The sequence below is a fragment of the Cherax quadricarinatus genome, chromosome 95 (assembly GCF_038502225.1).
Source record: "Cherax quadricarinatus isolate ZL_2023a chromosome 95, ASM3850222v1, whole genome shotgun sequence".
In the NCBI taxonomy this organism is placed as follows: Eukaryota; Metazoa; Arthropoda; class Malacostraca; order Decapoda; family Parastacidae; genus Cherax; species Cherax quadricarinatus.
The window spans coordinates 1,875,420-1,898,059 of record NC_091386.1 but is presented as its reverse complement, the minus strand read 5'-3'; the positions used below and the strand labels follow the sequence as shown (position 1 = coordinate 1,898,059).

At 38.5% G+C, this 22,640-nt stretch overlaps 1 protein-coding gene across 12 annotated transcripts in view; it reads left to right on the top strand.

Annotated features, from left to right (window-relative positions):
- The window catches only part of LOC128703925 (tyrosine-protein kinase Src64B), a 134,361-nt gene that overhangs the window by 74,605 nt on the left and 37,116 nt on the right, over positions 1 to 22,640 (top strand). For 8 of the 12 annotated variants that reach the window (XR_011394681.1, XR_008409389.2, XR_008409388.2 and 5 more), the window contains one exon: positions 3,171 to 3,212. The exons of the other annotated variants lie outside the window; for them this stretch is intronic. Coding sequence is in view for 5 of the 8 variants with exons in the window: in XM_053798808.2 (XP_053654783.1) it covers positions 3,171 to 3,212 (42 nt within the window). In the remaining 3 variants the exon portion in view is untranslated. The remainder of the gene's footprint in view (positions 1 to 3,170; positions 3,213 to 22,640) is intronic. 12 annotated transcript variants of the gene reach the window in all.

Here is a 22,640-nt window from a genome sequence, read left to right as displayed (position 1 = left end):
TCTTGGATACATTGGAAGATAAGCTAAATGCTGATGTTATGTACATTGATTTTTCAAAAGCCTTTGACAAGTGTGACCACAGTGTGTTAGCACAGAAAATGCATACAGAAGGAATAACTGGTAAGTGGGCAGATGGGTATTTAACTTCAAGGTTGGTGAGACTACTGAGCTAGAAAACGTAAAGAAAACTTCCACTGTTCATATACACTGAATCATGCATCTAAACTAGCAGGAATTTCTGAAGTCCCTTGAAGCGTATTCCTCGGAACATAGGTGAGAAAGGTACATTATAATTTGTGAGGGACTAGACCCAAACCTACACACCAGAATCATTCTTTGTGAAAGCAAGCGACTTTGCAGATGGTGCAAAATGTACATGATTGTGTACAAAAAATGCTTGCAGAAGTATTAACCGGAAAAGTGGACCGATGGATATTTAACTGCTTAACAGATAGAAGCCAATGAATTATAGCGCACAGAATAAAATCAGAGGCTGCCACAGTAAAAAATTCTGTTGCTCAAAGCACAGAACTCACCCCAGTTCTCTTTCTTATTCTCATATCCAACTTAAAGGTATTGTTTATAGCGCCTTACCATCTTTTGCAATATTAAAGGAGCTAGACTAGTTAGTGCTTCCAGCAGAAAGCAGTGATCTAGACATGGGGTCTGCTGTCTGTCCTTCCCTTATACTGGGAAACAAAATTAAAGAAATAAGCAAGAAAAGATTTTTAACTGATTGTTAAAAGAAACAGAAATGGGTATTTAACATAACTGCTATTGAATTCTGTTTGCAGTTTTTTGCCAGTGAGTGAGAGGGAATGTGAGTAGATAGAACTTATAACTAATGTGTAAACTGCCATTACAAAAAAATAAGCCAGTGTTTTCCTACAATTACAATAATACTTTGGTGTAATAAATGAATAGAGGAAGTGGTGGTCTGCCGACTAAGTTATGATTTTATCAGAGCAAAACGAAGTGTATAATAAATTCTTTGATCTGCACCTTAGGGTATTTTTTCCGTATTTGTTGGCAGTACTTGCATTGCGGTCCAACCCACGAGAAGCGTGTGCTCATATTCATTAAATATTGCTCTGGTTGTGTTAATATTTATTTTCATTAGAAATGTAAGTCAATTAAATTGGTTTGTGGCATGGGAAATTGATTGATGCCATTTTTCTAAAAATTCTGTTTCTGTTTTGGGCACAGTGTGTCGAGGAGAAATCCAACAAGCATTTGTAAGTGGATTAGAGTTGGTGGAGATAAGTGGTTTTTGGTAGTTGACACGTTGTTGGAGTGTGAGAAAGGTAATATCTGTAAAGGAATTCAGGCAAAACTGGTTAGTCAGAACTACATTCTGTAGGTAGATTGTACCCCCAGTCAAGTGATGATGTTATAGATTTCCTTTGTTGAAGACTTTCATTTTACAGAAAGTTGTGGGACAATATAAAAAGCTAAGTTGGGTCTAAGGATGAGTCTATGAAAGATGAGGTGAATCATAGAATTGATGAGGGGAAAAGAGTGAGTGGTGCACTTAGGAGTCTGTGGAGACAAAGAACTTTGTCCTTGGAGGCAAAGAGGGGAATGTATGAGAGTATAGTTTTACCAATGCTCTTATATGGGTGTGAAGCATGGGTGATGAATGTTGCAGCGAGGAGAAGGCTGGAGGCAGTGGAGATGTCATGTCTGAGGGCAATGTGTGGTGTGAATATAATGCAGAGAATTCGTAGTTTGGAAGTTAGGAGGAGGTGCGGGATTACCAAAACTGTTGTCCAGAGGGCTGAGGAAGGGTTGTTGAGGTGGTTCGGACATGTAAAGAGATTGGAGCGAAACAGAATGACTTCAAGAGTGTATCAGTTCCTGTTAGTCAGCGTTGATTAAATTTTAAACGTTCTAGGACTTCATAAGCTGAGTACTTGTGCTAGTGGTACAACCTGGAACATTTTAGGTTATGAATAAAGTGGCCTGGTGGTAAAACCTCTCGCTTCACACAGTGAGGGTCCGGATTCGATTCCTGGTGAAAGAGTGGAAACGTTTGACGTGTTTCCTTACACCAGTTTTCTATGTTCACCCATCAGTAAAATGGGTACCTGGGTGTTAGTGGACTGGTGTGGGTCGCATCCTGGGTGTTAGTGGACTGGTGTGGGTCGCATCCTGGGTGTTAGTGGACTGGTGTGGGTCGCATCCTGGGTGTTAGTGGACTGGTGTGGGCCGCATCCTGGGTGTTAGTGGACTGGTGTGGGTGGCATCCTGGGTGTTAGTGGACTGGTGTGGGTCGCATCCTGGGACAGAACTGACCTAATTTGCGGGAAATGCTCAGCATAACGAGCGGCTTTCTATATAGTGGTATGTCATTGATGTCAGCTATGATCTGTATATCTTGTACATGTACTTGTAGTAAATAAAGATTATTATTATTGGACACTTGTCAGCGCTCAGTAATAACCCAAGTGGAGTCAGAAACTCAGGAGATTAATTGATCTATATATGTTGACTTGCAGATTGCTTTTAATTAACCTGACTTGGTCACATGACCACTTGTAAGTGAGGTCAGTAGGTGGTCTACTTCCTCACCTTAGCAGTCCCTCTGATATACAACCCAACTAGCACTACTATACTGTATTGTGTGCCTTGACAGTGTGATTGATAGATCAAAGTATTTGCAGTTTTTTTAAATGTTGTTAAAATGTATATTAGCCATTTGTACTATGTGCAGTTTTGTTGTGGATATGTATTTATATACTATACTGTATAAAGGTTTCTCTTTTTACAAGGGGTTGCTTTATGCAGGTTATTATGTACGTACCTATTTGTGGTAGCAGGGGCCAAGCCACAGCTCCCATATATGTTGATTCTTTTGTGTGTGTGATGTTTCCTATATACAGTCAGTGTAGTTTGCAAGAGAGTGGAGTTAAGTGTTGATGGTTTGATTGAGCTCGGTACACTGGTAGTGAGTGTAAATGCATGTATGTATTTTCATAAAATAAGGGACACCTATATAAATTATATACAGTTTATATAATGTATTAATTTTAATAGTTCTTCTGCATGTTGAAACATTCCTACTCATTTTACATATTATTTAGGATAGTTCAATTAACCGTTCTTTTTTTATTTGATTTATTCTCTGTTCTTTTATACCAATTTTTGTTCGGTCTTGGTGAATGTTACAGTTAGGTGTTCTCATCGCTGGACCCCCAGATCCAATACCCCAGGTATGTTACTGCTGTGGCTGCTCCGCTGTGTCGCTTGCTCTAGATTTGCCTTGCTTGTGTTCTGCTTAATTGTGTTCTTTGGTTTCTATCTTCAACTATCCTTTCTCTGTTTTCATTACATATTAATACTGTGCTGTACTTTTACGTCTTAATGATATTATTAAATTAATTAAGTTTTTTATTTTTTGTCAGAGTAATTTATCACAAGCTGCTACTCATATTAATGTACTATACACAAATAACTTGCACATACTGGCTTCTCTACCTTCGCGCTTGTGTGTGTGACTAGTTAATGGTCTAAGTCAGACCGAAACGTCATACGTTTGTTTCTCTTACGTGCAGGTTATTTGTGTATTGTTCCAGTAATTGTATTGTGCCTTTTTCTTTTTTATTAACGTCCTGAAATTACATCTTAATTTGGCACACCAAAATCTTATGTTTGGCAGCTGTCAGATGGATATATATAAATTTTTAGATTGTACACTCAAAATTTCTTATTCTCATTAAAGATTCTTAAGGCAAATAGTATAGAGTTGTGTAGTTAATATTAATCAGGTATGTAGTGTGTGTTCTTATTAACAAGAAATTGTTGAAGAATTGCCACTCTTCTACCTCACTCACTTCTCATATTACCAAGAATATGACACCTGCATGAGCTCCATACAAGCCCTGGCTCACTTATATGTACTGTACTGTACTCTGTTGTACTGTACTATATTGTACTTGGCTATATTGTACTGTACTCTGTTGTACTCTGCTGTATTGTACTGTAATGTACTATACTGTACTGTACTATACTGCACTGTACTATACTGCAGTGTACTATACTGCACTGTACTATACTGTACTGTACATTCACTCACTAACAACACATAAGTCACACTGTAAATTAGTGATGCATTAATAAATTTCTGTGGTATTTTTCACTATTGTTATAATTAAGGAATAATAGTTTGTTGTAATTCACACTTGAGAGTAAACCTTCGCTTTATATGATCTTGACTTGAAACACTTAGGAAATGCGGTGCAAAATCCACTGAGTCGCTTGATAGGGACGCAGCAGACGTAGTCTGCTGCTCATAGAATTGTCCTTTATTTTAACAATCGCAGGAAAAAAAACCATACCCCAGCCGGGATTGAACCCGCGGTCAGAGAGTCTCAAAACTCCAGGCCGTCGCGTTAGCCACTAGACGCAGGAAAACCGTTTCAGCCTTATCCATCAGAATCACCATTACCAGTCACTCACCCTCCATCCCTCCCTCCCCATTATTCCATTAAATCAAGGGTTTGCTTATAAGAAATAGAATCTGAAGCGAAGTTACTTGTGACTTGATAGTCATCCAAGATGAACTATAATGTAGTCTAAGTTTTATTTTTTTATTGTTCCAGATATAGTACAGTATTGTGTTTTTTCCTTCAATGTTTCGTACTTTTTGAAAAAGAAATTATTTGAACTTTATGTTAATATTTTCTCAAAATTACTTACTGTAATACGTTCATTGCTGTTAACAGACCATAACGTCCTCTAATGGCAACACCAGTGAACACAAGAAATATTTTCAATTTCTGCAATAAGATCACAGTAAACAGTTGATATCACAATGTGCAGAACAACCACTGCAAAAAGAATAGTGAAATTCCAAGCACTCTCATGATATCTCACATTATTATATTCCTCGGTAACATGAGAAGTCACAAAAGCACTTGGAATTTCACTATTTTTTCACAGTGGTTGTTCTGAAGCCAGTTTCACAGTGGTTGTTCTGAAGCCAGTTTCACAGTGGTTGTTCTGAAGCCAGTTTCACAGTGGTTATAGGCAGCCAGTTTATGAAGGTTACCCAGATAGTACACAAAAATATGAATGAATCCAGTGTCTCAAAGCTCAGTGGCAAACAAAAGGAATTAACTTTGAATCCTGGGCAAGGTGAGGTATTCTGGTAAATCTTATATTTGGTGTGCTTGTTCAGCAAGCAGCAAACACTGTAAATAGAGGTGGACTGGTAAGCCGGTGGAAGGCCTTGGTCAGATGACCAAAAGCTCTAGTTAGGGATCATCATATGACTAAGACCTGTGTCAGCAAACACTTGTCCTGTTTCCTGACAAACCTGTCCTGTTTCCTGACATACCTGTCTTGTTTCCTGACATACCTGTCCTGTTTCCTGGCATACCTGTCCTGTTTCCTGACAAACCTGTCCTGTTTCCTGACATACCTTTCCTGTTTCCTGACATACCTGTCCTGTTTCCTGACATACCTGTCCTGTTTCCTGACATACCTGTCCTGTTTCCTGGCATACCTGTCCTGTTTCCTGGCATACCTTTCCTGTTTCCTGACATACCTGTCCTGTTTCCTGACATACATGTCCTGTTTCCTGGCATACCTTTCCTGTTTCCTGACATACCTGTCCTGTTTCATGGCATACCTTTCCTGTTTCATGGCATACCTTTCCTGTTTCCTGACATACCTGTCCTGTTTCCTGACATACCTGTCCTGTTTCCTGACAAACCTGTCCTGTTTCCTGACAAACCTGTCCTGTTTCCTGACATACCTGTCCTGTTTCCTGGCATACCTGTCCTGTTTCCTGGCATACCTGTCCTGACATACCTGTCCTGTTTCCTGGCATACCTGTTCTGTTTCCTGACATACCTGTCCTGTATCCTGACATACCTGTCTTGTTTCCTGACATACCTTTCCTGTTTCCTGACATACCTGTCCTGTTTCCTGACATACCTGTCCTGTTTCCTGACATACCTGTCCTGTTTCCTGGCATACCTTTCCTGTTTCCTGACATACCTGTCCTGTTTCCTGACAAACCTGTCCTGTTTCCTGACATACCTGTCCTGTTTCCTGACATACCTGTCCTGTTTCCTGACATACCTGTCCTGTTTCCTGACATACCTGTCCTGTTTCCTGGCATACCTTTCCTGTTTCCTGACATACCTGTCCTGTATCCTGACATACCTGTCTTGTTTCCTGACATACCTTTCCTGTTTCCTGACAACCTGTCCTGTTTCCTGACATACCTTTCCTGTTTCCTGTTTCCTGACATATCTGTCCTGTTTCCTGACATACCTGTCCTGTTTCCTGGCACACCTTTCCTGTTTCCTGACATACCTGTCCTGTTTCCTGACATACCTGTCCTGTTTCCTGACACACCTGTCCTGTTTCCTGACATACCTGTCCTGTTTCCTGACATACCTGTCCTGTTTCCTGGCATACCTGTCCTGTTTCCTGACACACCTGTCCTGTTTCCTGACATACCTGTCCTGTTTCCTGGCATACCTTTCCTGTTTCCTGACATACCTTTCCTGTTTCCTGACATACCTGTCCTGTTTCCTGACACACCTGTCCTGTTTCCTGACATACCTGTCCTGTTTCCTGGCATGCCTTTCCTGTTTCCTGACATACCTGTCCTGTTTCCTGGCATGCCTTTCCTGTTTCCTGACATACCTTTCCTGTTTCCTGACATACCTGTCCTGTTTCCTGACACACCTGTCCTGTTTCCTGACATACCTGTCCTGTTTCCTGGCATACCTTTCCTGTTTCCTGACATACCTTTCCTGTTTCCTGACATACCTGTCCTGTTTCCTGACATATCTGTCCTGTTTCCTGACATACCTGTCCTGTTTCCTGACAAACCTGTCCTGTTTCCTGACAAACCTGTCCTGTTTCCTGACATACCTGTCCTGTTTCCTGGCATACCTGTCCTGACATACCTGTCCTGTTTCCTGGCATACCTGTTCTGTTTCCTGACATACCTGTCCTGTATCCTGACATACCTGTCTTGTTTCCTGACATACCTTTCCTGTTTCCTGACATACCTGTCCTGTTTCCTGACATACCTGTCCTGTTTCCTGACATACCTGTCCTGTTTCCTGGCATGCCTGTCCTGTTTCCTGACATACCTGTCCTGTTTCCTGGCATGCCTTTCCTGTTTCCTGACATACCTGTCCTGTTTCCTGACATACCTTACCTGACCTAACATGACCTAATACCTGTGTATTAGGTCAATGTTGTGGGTCACATTGGATCCCCATGAAAGCAAGCCAAACTGGCTTAAGTTAACCTCGGTTAATAATTTGAGTGGATTGATACATAAACAACCCTGCACATAGGAGACCAACTTATGACAACTTTTCAGTCCAACTTGGATTATTATCTAGTCACATGACTAGTTATTGGTCCAAGTCAGACCAAAACATCGTAATAAGTTTCAGTCTCCTATATATGTGTTACTTGTGTGTTAGTCCAGTCACAGCACATTAGAACCTCCATATCCGCAGATTTGGTGTCCACGGTTTCAGTTATCCAGAGTTTACTGTAGCCCAAAAATGCCTTTTAATTTTGCATAATAATGGCCACAGAGTGCAAAAATAGAGAAGCTGACAGTTCTTCTAAGCCTAAGAGAAGCCATTAAGTGCTTCCCATCAGTGGAAAAGTGATAACTCTCTATTTACTGTGTATACTTTATCAATTAACCCTTAAACCGTCCAAACGTAGATCTACGTTTTTTTCAACATTTGAAAGTATGTAAAAAAATAGATCTTCTTTTCTTTTTTTACATTTGAAAAAGTGTAAAAGAAACTTTGATCTACTTTTGGAGCACTACGCATGTGAACGTAGATCTGCTTGGACAGTTTAAGGGTTAAGCTTTATAATAGGTATGTATAGGACTTATATACAGTGGACCCCCGCATAACGATCACCTCCAAATGCGACCAATTATGTAAGTGTATTTATGTAAGTGCGTTTGTACGTGTATGTTTGGGGGTCTGAAATTGACTAATCTACTTCACAATATTCCTTATGGGAAAAAATTCGGTCAGTACTGGCACCTGAACATACTACTGGAATGAAAAAAGTTCGTTAACCGGGGGTCCACTGTATAGGGTTCGCCGCTATCCACGGTTTCAGTATCCATGGCAGGTCCTTGAAAAGTATCCCCTTAGATATGTGGGTCCTACTGTATTGTGCCTTTTAATTCCTCCAAAGGGATTAATTATTCCAAGAAAGTTTTCTTAATTAAGAAATGTTAGGTTAAAGGAATAATTTGATGATTAAAGCGTGAGACTTAACACAGTACAGAGACTCCAGGTTCATAAACATTAGGCAAAATAACCTTCAAGAAGGGATGGGGCAGTCATCCAAAGAATTGGAACACTCTTTCCTTGGATCAAATCTCATTGCCTCCCATTCTCCAGGTGCTATATGATGCTTGTGGGATTAGTTCCTCCCAAGGAATATAATACTCTAATAGCAATTATTAAAAAAGAAATTCATAAGATAAAACCAAAATAAAATGGAAAAATATGAAGTAAATAAAGAAAGCTATAAGTTTTTACACAATACTGTATTGTGCAGTAATTGTTATTAAATCGCTTACTAAATAAAAAATCAAGACTCGGGACAGGAAATAGAACAAAAATTAATTATTTTTAAAACAGCCAGGAAAACAAAAAAAAATATACAAAGATTTCATATATAAATATGCTGGGATAAGGTTAATATGAGTCGAGGTTAAAGAGCATCTGATGTGGCCAGCATCGGGGGGCACTGTTACACAACACATGCTCTGGTCAGGGACACTGTTGCACAACACATGTTCTGGTCGGTGACACTGTTGCACAACACATGCTCTGGTCGGGGACACTGTTACACAACACATGCTCTGGTCAGGGACACTGTTGCACAACACATGCTCTGGTCGGGGACACTGTTACACAACACATGCTCTGGTCAGGGACACTGTTGCACAACACATACTCTGGTCGGGGACACTGTTACACAACACATGCTCTGGTCAGGGACACTGTTACACAACACATGCTCTGGTCGGGGACACTGTTACACAACACATGCTCTGGTCAGGGATACTGTTACACAACACATGCTCTGGTCAGGGACACTGTTACACAACACATGCTCTGGTCGGGGACACTGTTACACAACACATGCTCTGGTCAGGGACACTGCTACACAACACATGCTCTGGTCGGGGACACTGTTACACAACACATGCTCTGGTTGGGGACACTGTTACACAACACATGCTCTGGTCAGGGACACTGCTACACAACACATGCTCTGGTCGGGGACACTGTTACACAACACATGCTCTGGTCAGGGACACTGTTACACAACACATGCTCTGGTCGGGGACACTGTTACACAACACATGCTCTGGTCGGGGACACTGTTACACAACACATGCTCTGGTCGGGGACACTGTTACACAACACATGCTCAGAAAGTGATCACTCACTGTGGTGAAAGGCAGAATTCGTAAAAGGATAATTAAATACCACAAATAATACAGCCTCTAAATCTATAAACTAGTGAAATTAAAATCCAATATACAAATAACTTTAATGGCTGACGTGCTAAAAAAATATGTAATCACAATAATAATAACAATCTTTATTTCTTCACATACATGACACAACTTATACAGGCCTAACTGACATCGGTGATATATAAAAAGCAACTTAAGTTAGTCTTGTTCCCCAGGATGCAACCCACATCAGTTGGCTAACATCAGGTACCTACTTGCATATAATACAAACACATTATAGGGAGAAGAGTGTTGTAGATCACTTGTACTACAGAGGAAAATGTATCAACACTGAATAGTGGGAAAAATCCTAAACATAGAGTACAGACTAAGTACTGTGCCTAATTATTTACTCCTGGTTACAAATTTATCATGAAAATAACTCCTTACGAAAACAGGTGGCTCAGGAGACAGTATAAAATTCCCTTGGTGAAAAACAGTGTGCCGTTAGTGTACTGAGAGAGAATTCTTTAAGTGTAGATCAAGGAGTCTCCAACTTTTCACTACAGGGGCCGCATTTATTTTACACAATTTTTGTGGACCAAAGAAAAAAAAATCAGTTTGGAGGGGCATCTGAACTCTCATATCTGGGCGCTTCTGCAAAGACAGTGATTATGTGTGAGTGATGGTAAAAATGTTGAATGATGACGAAAGTTCTTTCTTTCTTTTTCGGCCACCCGGCCCGGGTGGGAAACAGCCGATGTGTTAAAACAAACAAGAATGAATAAAATTTAAATGAATAAGTAACTGAAGTGACTGAAAATGAGCGTTTATTAGTTTTAATGTTTATAAATATTTGAAGTTGCTGTACGCTGCGTGCGGCCCTCAGGCCAGAGGGTCCAAGCATCTAACGGTCCTCTCTTCAGATATAAGGGAAATTACTAACATGGCCCTAACTTTCTTCAAGATGGGACTGGGGCTTGTAAGATACTGGGATACCTTTTTGGAATCATTGAGGAAGACAGGGCTGGGGGCTTGTAAGATACAGTGACATCTTTATTGAATTATTGAGGTAGACAGGGCTGGGGGCTAGTAAGATACAGTGACATCTTTATTGAATTATTGAGGTAGACAGGGCTGGGGGCTAGTAAGATACAGTGACATCTTTCTTGAATTATTGAGGTAGACAGGCTGGGGGCTAGTAAGATACAGTGACATCTTTCTTGAATCATTGAGGTAGACAGGGCTGGGGGGCTTGTAAGATACAGTGACATCTTTATTGAATTATTGAGGTAGACAGGGCTGGGGGCTTGTAAGATACAGTGACATCTTTCTTGAATTATTGAGGTAGACAGGCTGGGGGCTAGTAAGATACAGTGACATCTTTCTTGAATCATTGAGGTAGACAGGGCTGGGGGGCTTGTAAGATACAGTGACATCTTTATTGAATTATTGAGGTAGACAGGGCTGGGGGCTTGTAAGATACAGTGACATCTTTCTTGAATTATTGAGGTAGACAGGGCTGGGGGCTTGTAAGATACAGTGACATCTTTCTTGAATTGTTGAGGTAGACAGGGCTGGGGGCTTGTAAGAGAGAACCTGACAGATGCCATCTTGGTCTACAATGCTTATGTTAGATGGTGTAGAGTTTTGAGACTCTCTGATCGCGGGTTCTATCCCCGTCCGTGGTATGGTTTGTTTGCAATCGTGTCATTACGATTTCGTGAGTCATTTAGACTGCATTGCTTGCTCCCAGAGCATGACTGTGATCAACCTAGATAACCAGGAGTCCTGGTATGCAGTATGCTCACTGCTCTCATGATCCCCAGGACCATCATGAGGCATGTGCCAGAGATTAATTTGCATTTTTAAATGCATGTAACCCACAATTAATAACACTCAGAAAACGATTTTGATAGGTAAACAAGAGACTAATGTATTTTATACATTACATTTGAGTTCCATTATAACTTCAGAATGATGCAGTCATCATTATAACTTCAGAATGATGTAGTCATCATTATAACTTCAGAATGATGCAGTCATCATTATAACTTCAGAATGATGTAGTCATCATTATAACTTCAGAATGATGCAGTCATCATTATAACTTCAGAATGATGCAGTCATTATAACTTCAGAATGATGCAGTCATTATAACTTCAAAATGATGCAGTCATTATAACTTCAGAATGATGCAGTCATCATTATAACTTCAGAATGATGCAGTCATCATTATAACTTCAGAATGATGCAGTCATCATTATAACTTCAGAATGATGCAGTCATCATTATAACTTCAGAATGATGCAGTCATCATTATAACTTCAGAATGATGCAGTCATCATTATAACTTCAGAATGATGCAGTCATCATTATAACTTCAGAATGATGCAGTCATCATTATAACTTCAGAATGATGTAGTCATCATTATAACTTCAGAATGATGCAGTCATCATTATAACTTCAGAATGATGCAGTCATCATTATAACTTCAGAATGATGCAGTCATCATTATAACTTCAGAATGATGCAGTCATCATTATAACTTCAGAATGATGCAGTCATCATTATAACTTCAGAATGATGCAGTCATCATTATAACTTCAGAATGATGCAGTCATCATTATAACTTCAGAATGATGTAGTCATCATTATAACTTCAGAATGATGCAGTCATCATTATAACTTCAGAATGATGCAGTCATCATTATAACTTCAGAATGATGCAGTCATCATTATAACTTCAGAATGATGCAGTCATCATTATAACTTCAGAATGATGCAGTCATTATAACTTCAGAATGATGCAGTCATCATTATAACTTCAGAATGATGTAGTCATCATTATAACTTCAGAATGATGCAGTCATCATTATAACTTCAGAATGATGCAGTCATCATTATAACTTCAGAATGATGCAGTCATCATTATAACTTCAGAATGATGTAGTCATCATTATAACTTCAGAATGATGCAGTCATCATTATAACTTCAGAATGATGTAGTCATCATTATAACTTCAGAATGATGCAGTCATTATAACTTCAGAATGATGTAGTCATCATTATAACTTCAGAATGATGTAGTCATCATTATAACTTCAGAATGATGCAGTCATCATTATAACTTCAGAATGATGCAGTCATCATTATAACTTCAGAATGATGTAGTCATCATTATAACTTCAGAATGATGCAGTCATCATTATAACTTCAGAATGATGTAGTCATCATTATAACTTCAGAATGATGCAGTCATTATAACTTCAGAATGATGCAGTCATCATTATAACTTCAGAATGATGCAGTCATCATTATAACTTCAGAATGATGTAGTCATCATTATAACTTCAGAATGATGCAGTCATCATTATAACTTCAGAATGATGCAGTCATCATTATAACTTCAGAATGATGCAGTCATCATTATAACTTCAGAATGATGCAGTCATCATTATAACTTCAGAATGATGCAGTCATAACTTCAGAATGATGCAGTCATCATTATAACTTCAGAATGATGCAGTCATCATTATAACTTCAGAATGATGCAGTCATCATTATAACTTCAGAATGATGCAGTCATCATTATAACTTCAGAATGATGGCATCATCATTATAACTTCAGAATGATGGCATCATCATTATAACTTCAGAATGATGCAGTCATCATTATAACTTCAGAATGATGCAGTCATCATTATAACTTCAGAATGATGCAGTCATCATTATAACTTCAGAATGATGCAGTCATCATTATAACTTCAGAATGATGCAGTCATCATTATAACTTCAGAATGATGCAGTCATCATTATAACTTCAGAATGATGCAGTCATTATAACTTCAGAATGATGCAGTCATTATAACTTCAGAATGATGCAGTCATCATTATAACTTCAGAATGATGCAGTCATCATTATAACTTCAGAATGATGCAGTCATCATTCTAACTTCAGAATGATGGCATCATCATTATAACTTCAGAATGATGGCATCATCATTATAACTTCAGAATGATGCATTCATCATTATAACTTCAGAATGATGCAGTCATTATAACTTCAGAATGATGCAGTCATTATAACTTCAGAATGATGCAGTCATCATAACTTCAGAATGATGCAGTCATCATTATAACTTCAGAATGATGCAGTCATTATTATAACTTCAGAATGATGCAGTCATTATAACTTCAGAATGATGCAGTCATCATTATAACTTCAGAATGATGCAGTCATTATAACTTCAGAATGATGCAGTCATCATTATAACTTCAGAATGATGCAGTCATCATTATAACTTCAGAATGATGCAGTCATCATTATAACTTTAGAATGATGCAGCCATTATAACCTCATAATGATGGAGTCATCATTATAATTTCAGAATGATGCAGTCATTATAACTTCAGAATGATGGAGTCATCATTATAACTTTAGAATGATGCAGTCATTATAACTTCATAATGATGCAGTCATTATAACCTCAGAATGATGGAGTCATCATTATAACTTCAGAATGATGCAATCATTATAACTTCAGAATGATGGAGTCATCATTATAACTTCAGAATGATGCAGTCATGTATATATACTGTGTTTCTGCATTAATACCTGCAGTACTGCATTTAATACCTGCAGTACTGCATTTAATACCTGCAGTACTGCATTTAATACCTGCAGTACTGCATTTAATACCTGCAGTACTGCATTTAATACCTGCAGTACTGCATTTAATACCTGCAGTACTGCATTTAATACCTGCAGTACTGCATTTAATACCTGCAGTACTGCATTTAATACCTGCAGTACTGCATTTAATACCTGCAGTACTGCATTTAATACCTGCAGTACTGCATTTAATACCTGCAGTACTGCATTTAATACCTGCAGTACTGCATTTAATACCTGCAGTACTGCATTTAATACCTGCAGTACTGCATTTAATACCTGCAGTACTGCATTTAATACCTGCAGTACTGCATTTAATACCTGCAGTACTGCATTTAATACCTGCAGTACTGCATTTAATACCTGCAGTACTGCATTTAATACCTGCAGTACTGCATTTAATACCTGCAGTACTGCATTTAATACCTGCAGTACTGCATTTAATACCTGCAGTACTGCATTTAATACCTGCAGTACTGCATTTAATACCTGCAGTACTGCATTTAATACCTGCAGTACTGCATTTAATACCTGCAGTACTGCATTTAATACCTGCAGTACTGCATTTAATACCTGCAGTACTGCATTTAATACCTGCAGTACTGCATTTAATACCTGCAGTACTGCATTTAATACCTGCAGTACTGCATTTAATACCTGCAGTACTGCATTTAATACCTGCAGTACTGCATTTAATACCTGCACTTTAATACCTGCAGTACTGCATTTAATACCTGCAGTACTGCATTTAATACCTGCAGTACTGCATTTAATACCTGCAGTACTGCATTTAATACCTGCAGTACTGCATTTAATACCTGCAGTACTGCATTTAATACCTGCAGTACTGCATTTAATACCTGCAGTACTGCATTTAATACCTGCAGTACTGCATTTAATACCTGCAGTACTGCATTTAATACCTGCAGTACTGCATTTAATACCTGCAGTACTGCATTTAATACCTGCAGTACTGCATAGCGGCACTATCTCCAATATCTTGTACCGTAGTTACTACAAAATACAATACATGCAGAATATGTTCAGCTGTCAATAAGAACTGTATTATTTGCTGGTGATGATGGCACAAATCAAGCACATTGTTGAGGTCTGCAAATTGCATGCAAAATTGTTTTTCTCATAAATTATGAACATCAACACCTCTGTGTTAGCACCTTCAGTATGCCTAGGCCTGCTGGAGGCCTTCCTTGTAATTAATATTTTATAATCATTTATTAGAAGCTTTACCTTGTAAAGCTAACATTAGAAATTAATTTGTTTACTCTTAAAGCACTGTTTGTTTTTTCCTTTTCTCATCTGGAAACACATATTTTTTATTGTATTAACACACTGGCCGATTCCCACCTAGGCAGGGTGGCCCGAAAAAGAGAAACTTTCACCATTATTCACTCCATCACTGTCTTGCCAGAAGGGTGCTTTACACTACAGTTTTTAACCCGTAAATGGTCCAAATGTATATATACGTTTTTACCGCTAGTGCCCCAAACGTATATTTACGTTTTATGTGTCCTACATTTAACATTGCCATGATAAGCCTGAGTCGCCTAGACATGTGAGAATGGGTGTGAGCACTCACTGTGCACCATATTAAAATAATTGGGGATGCCTGGGCACCATATGCTCTTTTTTCCTATTAAAAATCAACAATGTTTTTTTCTCAAAAAAGTTGGGGCAGTACGGTAGTGAACGTATATATACGTTTGGACCATTTATGGGTTAAACTGCAACATTAACACCTCTCCTTCAGAATGGGAAAACATTGATCAAATTATTTTCTAAATACCATTTTTCTATCTCTGTGTTCTGCTGGACTCGGTGATGGAAGAATGTGACCTGTGGGAAGCTTGATTTTTACTCCGACTTTCAGTAGCTATCTTTCTTATTTAGAGATGTACAGTACAGTGGACCCCCGGTTAACGATATTTTTTCATTCCAGTAGTATGTTCAGGTGCCAGTACTGACCGAATTTGTTCCCATAAGGAATATTGTGAAGTAGATTAGTCCATTTCAGACCCTCAAACATGCACGTACAAACGCACTTACATAAATACACTTACATAATTGGTCTCATTCGAAGGTGATCGTTATGCGGGGGTCCACTGTATATATTTGATTTGTTTTTTATAAGTTGTCAATACAAGGCAGTTTTAAAAATCAATATTTGGCAAAAATCATGAATGCCCAATAGTTATGTTGTTTTTAATTTTTTTTATCATTTTAAACTGAATTCCATGAAACTTTAACCCGTAAATGGTCGAAACGTATATACAGTGGAACCTCAAATATAGAACTTTCTTCAGTCCAGAAGGCTGTTCAAGTGTCTCTACCGAACGAATTTATTCCCATCAGGAATAATGTAAATTAGATTAGTCCATTTCAGACCCTCAAAAATACACTTATAAAAGCACTTACAAAAATACACTTACATAATTGGTTTGTTGGGAGCAGTTCGATTTTTGAGGTTTCACTGTATACGTTTTTTCAATATTTGAAAGTATGTAAAAAAAGTAGATCTTCTTTTTGTTTTTTTTACATTTGAAAAAGTGTAAAAAAAAATTTGATCTACTTTTTTTTGTTATATTTGAAAATATGTAAAAAAAACGTAGATCTACTTTTGTAGCACTACACATGTGAACGTAGATCTGCTTGGACCGTTTACGGGTTAAGCATGCGTGTGTTGCACCATTGCAAACATACTGTAAAAGTTTCCTAAAGCAAAAGTTATTAAAAAGCATAGCTGAAAAACCATTATACTAAGCTTCCTTACAGCACAGTATAGTATAGTATGTAAATACAGCACAGTGGTCAGTGCTCAGTGGTCACGTGTGGTCATACCTGTCCTAAGCTGTCTGGGATTAGCGTCGGGTGTTACCAAGCACCATGGCTTGTTGTAGTGTTTTAGAATCTCAGGTTCAGGTGTTGAAGAAGGAGATTCTACTTCTTCAGGAGGAAAATAGGAGGCTGAAGCTTCGTCTTGATGGGTTTGGGAGTGAGTGTGAGATGGTGGTAGCTGGTGAGGAGGAAAAAGTTACCAGCAGTGATTTAGAGAGTGGCAGCCGCTTTAAGTGGCAAGTGGTTCACAGTTCAGGACGAAGGATGATAAGGAAGGTTAACCCTTTGACTGTCGAAGGGCCAAATCCTGAAGTTGCTTCTGGTGTCGCAAAATATTCGAAAAAAAAAAAAATTATTTTTTCTTATGAAATGATAGAGAATCTTTTCCCGATTGTAAAGACACCAAAAAAACGAAATTTGATGGAAAACTGACGGAATTACGCTCTCGCGAAGTTAGCGACTTCGGCGATATTTAAAAATCGGCAATTTCGCCCACTTTGAGCCCTATTTTCGGCTAATTCCGTTATTCCAGTCAACCAAACTCATAACTATTTCTTCAGAACTCTATTTTTTCTATCGATTGAGTACAAGAAACTGCCCATTTACCGATTTCAACTACCCAATAACATGGTCAGAAATTTGCAATTTGGCCAATTTCACGAAAATTAAAAAATATGACAATTTCAAAATAAGGTCCAGAATGAACAATGCAGACATTCCTGGCTCTAAAATAACATTTTCTTTGTTCATCAGTCATGTCTCCAGGTCCCTGTGATATTACTCTTGCTTTTTATTTTGAAATTTTATTCAAACAAAAAAATAGAAGATTTACTGTTATGCAGACTACTGCAATACTGTAATAATTGTAAAAATTACATCAACCCATTCATGACTGCGTATTAGAATGGCTATTTGGACATTTATTGGACAATGACATCATTTGTTCACTTTTGAACATCGGCAAAAATCAAACATTTCCTGTACTTTGTGCTCCATTTCCAGGTTCTTTTTATAGTAAAATTAATCAAAATCACCTCCATTTCTATAATATAGTTTCCATTCTATCAAATGAGACCAAGAAAACGAGAATACAACCACAAATACTATACGAAAATAGACCACAAAGTCGGCATTTTAATTAAAAAAAACGGTCGGAGTTTTTTTTTTCTCATTATGCACTGCGTGCTCCAGGATTTTTTTTATGTGGTGCACACTGACCACACAGACCCATTCTCTCACATGTGGGCCTACTAGCTTTCTCCTGCCTGATTTGAAGCCGCTAGAATTTATGAGTATATATACGTCAAACACGGTACCTCGCAAACGTATATATACGGCCGCGACAGTCAAAGGGTTAATAGAGAAGATATGAAGGTAGGAAATCGATTTTCTGTTATCCAGGATGAGTGTACTTCAGTGGTTAGTGAGATTAAAGGTACCACTGACTCCCCTGCTTATCAAGGTAAGAGTATTCTGATTGTGCGAGATTCTCAGGTAAGATATATGGACCGTGCTTTTTGTAACAGAGATAGAAAGGCCACACAGAGGGTCTCTCTCCCAGGAGCTGGTGTTGGTGAAATAGCAGGCTGGATAATATTATGTCAGGCAATGGGAACAAGCCCATTATCTGTCTTAGTGCTGGTGGAAATGACATTGGGAATGACAGGAGCTGCTGGATAAGTATAGGTCAGCCATAGATATAGTCAGGTCTAAGGGAGGGATCCCAATCATATGTAGCATCTTGCTAGAAGGGGAGTGGGCAATGAATGGATGTCTAGGGCAATTGATATAAATTGCTGGCTAGACAGGTACTGCAAGGAACTTGCAATCCTATTCATTGATAACTGGGACATATTCTATGGCAAACGTGATATGCATGCAAGGGATGGAGTTCATCTCTCTGGGACTGGAGTGGTTGCATTAACCAATTCGATTGAGGGGGTTATTGGTGACATGTTTAGGACTGTAAACTGATAGATTATAGAGGTATGGGTGTCTGTGGGAAACAGTCAGGCTGCAATACTAGGGTTGAAAACAGCAGATATAACTAGGTTACCTCAGGGACATGTTTAAAAGACAATATTCAAAATAAAGTTGCTAGTAAAGGCAAAGCAATTGATCAGCAAACAAAGAGAGATTTTAGAGGGCAACGAGTGACTAGCTCCCTTAAGGTTTACTATACAAATATTAGGAGTCTAAGAAATAAGATAGATGAGCTAAGATTATTTGCAAGTGCAGGTAATATAGATATTATTGCTATAACAGAGACCTGGTTCAACTTGAAAGATAGAGAAATGCCTTATGAATTCAACATAAAAGGTTATAAACTATTCCATACTGATAGGGTCAGCAGGAAGGGTGGTGGAGTGGTGATGAATGTTAGAGATAATTTCAATTGTTGTGTAGAAACATCAGACACAGAATCTGTTTGGCTACAGTTTCTCGAGGGTTGTGAAAAGTTAATTTTGGGTGTGATTTATAGGCCTCCAAACCTTGATAGAGAGTGCATAAGTTGCTATGGGACGAAATTCATAAGGCATCTAGATATGAAAATGTTGTGTTAATGGGAGACTTTAACTTTAGACAAATTGATTGGAACAATGTGACAGGAAATCTTGAGTCTAGTGACTTTCTTGATACCGTTCAGGTTTGCTTTTTAAAACAGTTTGTGACAGAACCAACTAGAGGAAACAATCTGCTTGACTTGGTTCTTGCCAACAAAGAATCACTAGTTAATAATCTTGAGGTTAATGATGAGCTTGGGGAAAGCAATCACAAATCACTTAGTTTCAATATATCATGGAGTTACCTGGATAACTACAATCGAATCTCTCCCAGACTTTCGCTTGGCCGATTTCATGGGACTGAAAAATTACCTGGGTGGGCTAAATTGGGATGTCCTGACTATGGGTAAAGTAGGTGGTCTTGGTTGCCAATATGATGTTTTTCAGAGCATAGTTCTAGCTGCCCAGACAACTTTTGTTCTGAGTAAGAAATTAGATCTAACAAAACAGAATGACTTCGAGAGTGTGTAAATCTGTAGTGGAGGGAAAGCAGGGTAGGGGTTGGCTTAGGAAGGGTTGGAGGGAGGGGATAAAGGAGGTTTTATGTGTGAGGGGCTTGGACTTCCAGCAGGCATGCATGAGTGTATTTGATATGAATGAATGGAGACAAATGGTTTTTAATACTTGACGTGCTGTTGGAGTGTGAGCAAAGTAACATTTATGAAGGGATTCAGGGAAACCGGCAGGCCGGACTTGAGTCCTGGAGATGGGAAGTACAGTGTCTACACTCTGAAGGAGGGGTGTTAATGTTGCAGTTTTATAACTGTAGTGTAAAACACCCCTCTGGCAAGACAGTGATGGAGTGAATGATGATGAAAGTTTTTCTTTTTCGGGCCACCCTGCCTTGGTGGGAATCGGCCGATGTGTTAATAAATAAATAAAAAATAAAAGTGATCCCAAATGGATGAACAATAGATTAAAACATCCTGTTGGTCAAAAGAGAGGCATATATAGGCATATCAAAGGAGGGGATGGGCAGTTAAGAAATCAATATACGTATTCAATTAAAGAGAGAAATAAAAAAAGGAATAAGAAAAGCAAAAAGGGATTATGAGGCTAAGGTCACAGGGGATTCGAAGACTAACCCAAAAGGGTTCTTTCAGATATACAGAAGTAAGATTAGGGACAAGACAGGCCCACTTAAGAGTAACTCAGGTCAAATCACTGGTAGTGATAAGGATATGTGTGAAATATTCAATTCCTACTTCCTCTGTTTTTACTCAGGAAGATACTAGCGAAATTCCAGAAATAATAGATTATGTAGAACAGGATGATAACAAACTATGTACGATTGCGGTAACTAGCGACATGGTCCTCAGACAAATAGAGAAATTAAAACCTAACAAATCCCCAGGTCCTGATGAACTGTTTGCAAGGGTGTTAAAGGAATGTAAAGAGGAACTTAGCATACCTTTGGCTAATCTTTTTAACATATCACTACAAACTGGCATAGTGCCTGATAAGTGGAAAATGGCAAATGTAATACCTATTTACAAGGCAGGTGACAGGTCCTTAGCTTCGAACTATAGACCAATAAGCCTTATCTCAATAGTGGGAAAATTTATGGAATCAGTAATTTCCGAAGCAATTCGTAGCCATCTCGAAAGGTGTAAGTTGATTAATGAATCTCAGCACGGTTTTACAAATGGGCGTTCCTGTTTTACGAATTTACTAACTTTCTTCACTAAGATATTTGAGGATGTAGATCATTGTATTGAATATGATATTGTGTATATGGACTTCAATAAGGTTTTCGATAGAGTTCCACATCAGAGGCTATTGATGAAACTTAAGGCACACAGAATAGGAGAAATTTTTTCCTGGGTTGAGGCATGGTTGATGAATAGGCAGCAGAGAGTTTGCATAAATGGGGAGAAATCAGAATGGGGGCCCGTCACAAGCGGTGTTCCACAGGGGTCAGTGTTGGGCCCCTTGTTGTTCACAATCTACATAAATGACATAGATGAGGGGATAAATAGCAACATAAGCAAATTTGCTGATGACACCAAAATAGGCCGTCCAATTCATTCTAATGAGGACATTAGAGCACTCCAGGATAATTTGAATAGACTCGTGCAGTGGTCGGAGAAGTGGCAGATGCAGTTTAATATTGACAAATGCAAAGTTCTAAATGTTGGACAGGAAAATAACCATGCCACATATAAACTAAATGTTGATCTTAATATTACAGATTGCGAAAAGGATTTAGGAGTTCTGGTTAGTAGTAATCTAAAACCAAGACAACAGTGCATTAGTGTTGGCAATAAAACTAGCAGAATCCTTGGCTTCATAGCAAGAAGTATAAATAATAGAAGTCCTCAGGTTGTTCTTCAACTCTATATATCTTTGGTTAGGCCTCATTTAGATTATGCTGCACAGTTTTGGTCACCGTATTACAGAATGGATATAAATGCACGGGAAAACGTACAAAGAGGATGACAAAGTTGATCCCATGTATCAGAAATCTTCCCTATGAGGATAGACTGAGGCCCTGAATCTGCACTCTATAGAAAGGCATAGAATTAGGGGGGATACGATTGAGGTGTATAAATGGAAAACAGGAATTAATAAAGGGGATGTAAATAGCGTGCTAAAAATATCTAACATAGGACTCGCAGCAATGGCTTTAAATTGGAAAAATTCAGATTCAGGAAGGATATAGGAAAGCACTGGTTTAGTAATTGAGTTGTGGATGAGTGGAACAAACTCCCAAGTACCGTTGTAGACACTAAGACGTTGTGTAGTTTTAAAAATAAGTTGGATAAATACATGAGTGGGTGTGGGTGGGTGTGAGTTGGACCTGACTAGCTTGTGCTACTAGGTCAGATGCACTGCTCCTCCCTTAAGTGACATGTCTGACCTCACTAGGTCAAGGCATTGGCTTAAGCCGATGGGAGAATTGGAGCTGCCTCGCATAGGCCAGTAGGCCTGCTGCAGTGCTCCTTCTTCTTTATGTTCCTTATAATATGTAAACCATACATTGTAAGCTTTGCAGGGAAATAAACATTTATTATTATTATTATTATTATTATTATTATTATTATTATTATTATTATTATTATTATT